Source organism: Poecilia reticulata, linkage group LG11, assembly GCF_000633615.1.
Source record: "Poecilia reticulata strain Guanapo linkage group LG11, Guppy_female_1.0+MT, whole genome shotgun sequence".
NCBI classification, from domain to species: Eukaryota; Metazoa; Chordata; class Actinopteri; order Cyprinodontiformes; family Poeciliidae; genus Poecilia; species Poecilia reticulata.
The window spans coordinates 10170613-10178426 of NC_024341.1; the positions used below are offsets into that span (position 1 = coordinate 10170613).

Below are 7814 nucleotides of genomic sequence, written 5' to 3' on the forward strand. Positions count from 1 at the left end.
AGACGATGAAACGCAGAGAAAGTTAGTTGTGTAATATACTTTAACAGCCCGTTAACCAAGGGATCATTTAGAAAAGTATAGCACAGCCTCGTTTCGCATTTATGCAGTTATTTTATTTTGTAAATAAACTCACCTAAATAAAAAAATCTTTCTTTGTTGCTGTTGCCAAAATAACCCACAATTTATAAGCTATATAATAAAGAGTGTCCCTAATGATATAATGATGAAACTACTAATGCAAAATAAATGACAGAAATATAGACAAGTAGTAGTAGCTTTGACGACGACAACATCAACAACAACAATAATAATAATAATAATAATAATAATAATAATAATAATAATAATAATAATAATAATAATAATAATAATAATAATAATAATAATAATGAAACCGCTCAAACCGAATATACATCTTGCATCAGAAAATAACAAAAGCAGCACAAAATCTGTACTTCATTCAGCGATTTCGGAGACTCCAACAATGGAAAATGACGCACATTGGATTATGTTTCCCTTCAGCCTTCGGAGCAAAAATAAAAACAGGACGCAGTGTGTTTTGGTCGTAATTTATCCTCGCATTGCTTCAATCCTCGAGTTGCAAAGTTCCTCTTTAATACGCGGGTGTTTTTAAATGTGTTTTGGCGAGCGACAGCGGCGGGGCGCTTACGTGTCCAATAAAGTAACTCGTAAAATGAGGCTTCCAAATACATATTGTATCGTTTTGGATAAACCAAGGAAGGGATTTGAATGGCTGTAAGTAGCAGTGCTGTTGTTGACTCTTGTCTCTGTTTTTCATTCATATATATTTATTTTAAATCTCACTCCGCGCAGATGTTCAAATCTTGATCATTTATAAAAAACAGTGCTTGTTATAGTCGCGCAGGCTGAGTATTTAATGACTGCAGAGATTGATTTATCTTTTATTGTTCGGCTTTATGATCACGTGTCTCGGCCGCCCAATGGCATCGTGCCGTGGCTCCCCATTACTTTCCCCACTGTAGTTCTCCGTGCATGGGGCCAAGTTGCTACTTGATTTCTCCACATTGTTATTTTGTGAGGCTGCGCTTTCCTGCGCGTGCATTTGTGTGTGTGTGTGCGCGCTTTTGGGGAATGTGTGCTTTTTGTTTTACTTTGCATGTATCTGTTGTATGACTGCGTACATGTGAAATCGGTCTAATTTCCCTGCCATGTCGACGTCCGGAGCACTCACGAGCTACTACGTCGATTCCCTTATCCTGCCTGAAAGCGAGGAGCTCTCCACCCCGAGGTACCCCTCCGGTGTCGGTGTTCAGCACGCCAGACAGCCCGCCCCTGTGGTTGACCACAGTGAGCTCGGAACTTGCGGCTTCCCGTCCAAAGCCCCCGTTTTCGCGCCGTCATGGAACCACGTCCCGGCTCAGTTCCCAGGCGCCGTCTCCTCTGTTTATCACCACTACGGGCATCCGCAAGGCCCGATGGGCGCGGAGACGGACGGCCGCTACCAGTCTTGGCTTCTTGAGCCCGTGTCAATGACTGGATTACCGCCGAGTCACCATCACTATGCTATCAAACCGGAGGGTCTGGGGACGCCGCCTGGATCTCACACGGCGCTGCTGCTCTCCGATTACGCCAACGGCACGGTGGCGACACCGTCACCCGGAGAGAAGGACGAGCTATCCGCGCAGGGAGGGGAGCTGGGCGCAGAGAGCGAGGACAAACCGGGCCTGGACCCAAGTAAGTTAGCCCGCTCTGCGCTCTTTTATGTTTCAGCTATTTTTACGCATAAAAGCCACGAGGTGCGAGGTGCATGATGTCAGTTGGCATTCTGAACGTGCCATTACCGTACGGAGGGCTGTGAGGGGCTCACGTTGCAGTATCAAATGTTTGAGAGTGCAGAAAGGGGGACAGCTGTATTTAGACACGAAGCGTCTTTCACTTTCACATATGTTACTGATCCATTATTATTATTATTATTATTATTATTATTATTATTATTATTATTATTATTATTATTATTATTATTATTATTCATAACATCAATTTTGAAATGTTCCTGAAAATAGAACCAGTACTTGATCTTCCCCCCTCCCCTACCCAAATTCTTCCTAGATAACCCTGTGTCCAACTGGCTCCACGCGAGCGCCACGAGAAAAAAACGCTGCCCTTACACCAAGCACCAGATCCTGGAGCTGGAGAAGGAGTTCCTCTTTAACACCTACCTGACCCGGGACCGCAGGTACGAGGTGGCTCGACTGCTGAACCTCACCGAGAGACAGGTCAAAATCTGGTTCCAGAACCGCAGAATGAAGATGAAGAAGTTTAACAAGGACGGCGCGCCGAAAGACGACTGAATTACGCGCAGATTCACACAGGATATCTAGGCTGTGAGCAGATCAGCAGGACATTTGTTTTTAAAACTCCCTTGTCTTATTGTACTATATAACATCTTATAGAATTATTTGTCTTGTAAAAGAAAAAAAAAGCATGTCGGAGATTAGTTTGATGCTACTACCTTTAAATTGCACAATTCTGGCAGTGCCCATTGTTTTGTTTCGTTTTTTATTGCTTTGTTGATTTGAATTAATACCTCGTTAAAGTGTTAAATTAGTTGGCCTGCTCCTTTTAATTGTGCTTGTTTGTGTATGGATGTTTCTAGCCAAATGTGTGTGTGTGTGTGTGCGCGTGTGTGTGTGTGTGTGTGTGTGTGTGTGTGTGTGTCTGTTTTGTTTAGTTATATTTGTTGTCTAAACGTATAGTTTATGAAAGAAAACTGTGTTAATTTTACTGTCTTTTCTCCATAAGTAATAGAACATTGACAGATGGCCGTGAATTTGATACTAACTTTAAAAACCGTAGTGGGGAAAACAGTTCGCATTGATACACAAGCCGCTCAGATCTCTTAGAAATTCCTAATAGATCTTATCACAGGTATAGTTACTATCATCGACTACCTATATCGTTCAACTACCTACAATATGTTTTGTTTTGTTTTTACTTTGGATCATATAGATATGCTGGCATCACTGTAAAAAACAAAAACAAACAAAAACAAAAACACGTCTGACTGAATTTCAGGGAGTGACATTTCCAATTAAGGGACACCTTAAGGGACACCATGTTTGTTAGAGAGAGAAAAGGAAACACTGTAGGCTATCCATTGAATACCTCGCACGGTCTTTTGACCGTCAGACGTTTGGTTCATATATGTAATTTGTATTATTTATTAAATAAAACAAATTATATCTCGAAAGCGTTGGTCATCGGACTTTCATTTTACGATTGTGTTTTTGTCAAGCCTAGTTTGCCGTGCGTAAAAGGTGCCCACAAATAAGAGTGCATGCAGAAAATATATTGTTTAAAATGCATTTATTTATTTATTTATTTATTTATTTATTTATTTATTTATTTATTTATTTATTTATTTATTTATTCATTCATTCATTCATTCATTCATTCATTCATTCATTCATTCATTCATTCACTTATTTACTTATTTCAAGTTAAGTTATTTGGACAGTTTTTACACACAAACGCACAGTAATTACAATGCATCTACTGGTGCGAGTGTGTGTGTGTGGGGGGGGGGGGGGGGGGGGGTTGCGCGTCTGTATAGGTGTGTGTGTGAGTGAGTGTGTATTGGGGAAAGAGTTGCGTCTTGGCAGAGGATGTTGTTAGCTGTATACAGCCATAAAAGACAATTACGGCTATAACCTTTTATGGGGTGCAAAGCGCTACGAGGCGAGAGGGGACGCGCACGCGCTCACGCACACTAAAAGAAGAGACACTGAGATCTTCGACTGCTGAAAGCTCAGAAGAAAGCAGCCCGGGTGTGTTTGTGTCCAGCTCAGCACAGATATGACAAGCCTTACAGCAGGGCTTTGTAAACAGACCCGATCAGTTTTAGACGTTTCTTTGTTTACTACAGTTAATTATAACACAAATATGATTATTTCTCAGTTACATGTTTCCCCCCCAGTGAAGCATATCTTACTGCTTGTAGATTATAAATGTGGATGTTCTAATGGCGGCGCTGGTTCAAGTCCCTCGCATGTTCGAGAAAGCGTTTGGCACACACGCACTTCGGAAAATAATCCAATATTTCTTTTTCAATCAACATGTTCTGATGGAACAAGCTCTCACGGACTCTGCAGAAACAACAACAACAAAAAGTATTGACTGGATTTCCTTCTAAGACTCAATCGAGTCCAACAGGAGTGGTGTTGTGACGCGTTTGGGGTGGACGCAGATGGACCCAAACTTCAAAGACTCGGCCAGAGACAGCGTAATAAAAGCAACTGCTCTGCTATACACTGTCTGGCATTCCAGTTTTAATGGCTTTATGGCCGTCCAGACACAATTAGACCGTTTCCAGAATGGCACCCATTTGCTTCTCTCCCCCCCCACCCTCTTCTCTTTCTGTGTGATTGGGATCTGTGACAAAAGGCCGAGCGGAAATGATCAGCTTTATTGGATTCCTATCCGACAGAGGGAACGCGCAGGACTCACGGTCATTTGGAACCCTCCTTTGTTTCCACCTGGGAACCTTCCGCCCTCTGCTCTTTATTTTGATCCGAAAGGGGAGTGGAGGAGCAAACTGGGGCGCTGGAGTCGAAGCTAGCAACAAGCTTTAAATTGTTCTGAAAAATCACATTTGCTGCTGAAAATGTCATAACCGTGGAGACGCAACATTACCTCTGATACGTCCCCTCTTCTCTTACGTGTTTTCATTCCTGAAGTAATGCCACAAATAAAATTTAAAAAAGGAAAAAAAGAAAAGGTTGCCGCAGCTGGAAACTGCCTCCTTCACCCCGCAATACCCACAAGTTGACAGGAGGTGGCGACACTTTTCCATCAACGTCACTGCTGTTTTTGCTGTCTTGAACAGCTCCTCCCCGGCGAAGCAGCACAGAGGGAACAAACTGTAGTAACATTTTAAGAGTCAGGGAAAATAATTTCACACCTTTTTTACAGTCTCACCGCAGAAGCTGGTGCCATACCCTGCAGCCCTGAGAAGGGGAAAGGCGACAGAGTGAAGATTTAACTATGTGGCTTCCGCCGGATAACTGCTGCTCATGCGCACTACGAAGGTCTACATGTTTACCGGTGTTTTTTATTTGTTTTGTTTTTTTCCTTCCACGGGGTGGCATTTATTTATTTATTTATTTATTTATTTATTTATTTATTTATTATTAATTTAGTTATTTACTTATCTATTTATGTTTAACCAAGTTTTTTTGATAGAGTGGAAAATTCAGATTAGCATTTTGTTTCCCTCGACGTCCATTGTATTTCTTGTCTCAGTACTTTACTTTGCAGTAGCTCTTACAAAGAGGATGTAAAGTTTAAAAAAAAGTTAATAATTCTAACGTAAGGGTCACTAAATTAAAGGTAGTAAAAAGTAGGAACCCTGACAGAAATAATTAAAGTAAGATGGGGTGGAAAAGGAAAATAGAATTATTACATAATGTGCAGATCAGACTGTAGTAGTTTTATTTAATTTATCTTTAGTAATGCGTTTCATAATTCCTGATATTTTTTGATCAGAGGTTATTGACTGCATCGCCATGTTTTAAGTAGCCTCAACAGCTTAAAGTTTTAAGGCTGATTATTATTATTATTATTATTATTATTATTATTATTATTATTATTATTATTATTATTATTATTATTATTATTATTATTATTATTATTATATTCTACTGATATTCTACTAATATCAGTGGAAGTAGTAGTAGCAGCAGCAGTAATAATGTAATAATATAAATATAGTAAATGCATGTCATAGTACTTTTTCAAATAGTTGACATATTTTTCAAGGATGAAAAGCAATGACGTGTTATGTTTATTTAAAAGACGTTTGAATTGACTAAATGTATCGATTATAAATGTGTTAATATTCAAATTAATGAATAGTATTAGTCAATAATTAAGTAAAGAAGTAAGTCATAAGTTAGTCGTTTGTTTTCTGTTCTTGTTTTTAATTTAAATTTTTTTTATACCTGCAATTCAATTATACGGGAAGGGCGCTGGTAATATTTCCTCAGTTACCTTTGGCAAAGTTTTTATCCTGATGGACGTGCAGGTGTAGTTGCAGTCCGTCTTGAAAAATGTCATATAAATATAAAATTATACAATGTGGGTATAATAATAATAATAATAATAATAATAATAATAATAATAATAATAATAATAATAATAATAATAATAATAATAATAATAATAGCAACCGAGATTTTATTACAAGGCTCTATTTACTTGTAATTTAAAATTGAAGGAGCTTTTCATGATCATAAATTACATATCTGACTCAAGTGTGTGTTAAATTCATAGACGAAATAGTTAAAGTTAAAGTTGCATAACCTGTTTAGCTTCAGTGATATTAATACATAACATAAATAGAGATGTATTTGCATAAAACTGAGTTTATCACTAAGGCCCTTAACCGATTCGTATAAAATACTCGTAAAAGATTCAAACCACTTTCACCATTATTTCGTTACATTTATACTTTTCAAAAGTTAATCTAGTGTAAAGAGTTAAAAAGGAGTAAATCAGGGGTCACACTGCTAATATACCAATGCCGTTAATTATTGGATTTATGAGAATAGTTACATGCCACTAGATGTAGGTAAAAGTATTAAAACGAATAAAAACAATAATTTATTTCCAGTCTCTTGGTGAGAAAGGAGGGTAGCGACATAATACCGTTACGTCTGTAACTGCATCCCCAGATCGTTTAGATTGTGAGAATTTCTCTGCAGCGTGTTTATTCGACTCTGCGTGTTTATGTGTGTGAGGTGTTGATCCCGCTCCGTGGTCCGGTGCCATCGCGACATCCACGCCTCTGCTGATTGGATGAGAGCAACCGGGCCTTAGTCACATGGCTGAGTTCTTTGGTCCAGAGTAAAAATGGGGTTTGGTGTAAATCTAGGGTGTATTGCTGTCATATATCACGCTACCTCGTAAAAACGACACTGAGGATTCTGGGCCAACAAATCAGAGCGGGGGTGAAAAAAGAGGAAAAAAAATATGAGTTCTTATTATGTGGACAGCCTCCTTTGCAAATCTGCGCCGGGTAGTTCTCTGATTCCGATCGTCGAGCGAGCGTCTTGTGGCATTGGACCTGGCGGGGAGAACCGTCGGACTGCGGCCATCACGTTTACGCCATCCCTCTCTGGAGTTTACAGCGTCAATAACGCAGCCTACCAGAGTCTGAACCCTGTGTTTACCTCGGGATATGGCCTGGGACGGGACATACACACTCAGGACTGCAGCAGCCCGCTTGATCAGGGCCGCCTGTTCAGCGAGAGCTGCTGTCACCCGGGACCGGGACCCCTCATCTCGCCTCCGGACAAACAGTACCGTATGTACCCTTGGATGAGGGCATCAGGTAAGTTCTGACCCCAAAACCAAACAATGACAATAAAAAAAATAATACTTACGCCGGACCTTAGCAGTTCGATTAATACCCACCAGCTCATTCCTGTTGCATGGAAAGAATCGTAAAAGTTTTTATTGCGCAACTAATGAGTTCTTCAGCCATAAATTCATTTGGCCAAAGCTCCCGTGTGTTCACTATAGGCAGAGACTTGCCGCTGGGGGTTTTTCCTCTGCACTCCTATTACTCTTACAGCCTCTTCTCCCCCTTTGTGGCTGTAAAAGAGTCCGGTCTGTGGCGTAAATCAGCTCCCCTATACTCTGCAGTTTCTTTCTAATTGAGTCTGCACTGCAGAGGCTGTGTTGTTCTCTGAGAACCAGGATCAATATGACTCACAATGTCCGTCAGATGGATTTAGAGCACAATGAAACCTTGTTTCTTGTTTATATATATA

At 40.0% G+C, this 7814-nt stretch overlaps 2 protein-coding genes across 3 annotated transcripts in view; both read left to right on the forward strand.

Annotated features, from left to right (window-relative positions):
• Positions 1–7814, forward strand: part of LOC103472192 (homeobox protein Hox-A10-like) — an 18270-nt gene that overhangs the window by 9170 nt on the left and 1286 nt on the right. Inside the window, exon 1 of one of the 2 annotated variants that reach the window (XM_008421639.2) lies at positions 6209–7372. The exons of the other annotated variant lie outside the window; for it this stretch is intronic. Within the exon in view, the coding sequence (XP_008419861.1) occupies positions 7012–7372 (361 nt within the window). The 5' untranslated portion in view covers positions 6209–7011. Of the gene's footprint in view, positions 1–6208; positions 7373–7814 lie in introns of those variants that run through there. 2 annotated transcript variants of the gene reach the window in all.
• hoxa9a (homeobox A9a) lies at positions 372–3232 on the forward strand. Its single transcript, XM_008421640.1, has 2 exons — positions 372–1716; positions 2092–3232. Exons 1-2 carry the CDS (start codon positions 1191–1193, stop codon positions 2331–2333), a joined length of 768 nt encoding a protein of 255 aa, XP_008419862.1. The 5' UTR covers positions 372–1190; the 3' UTR covers positions 2334–3232.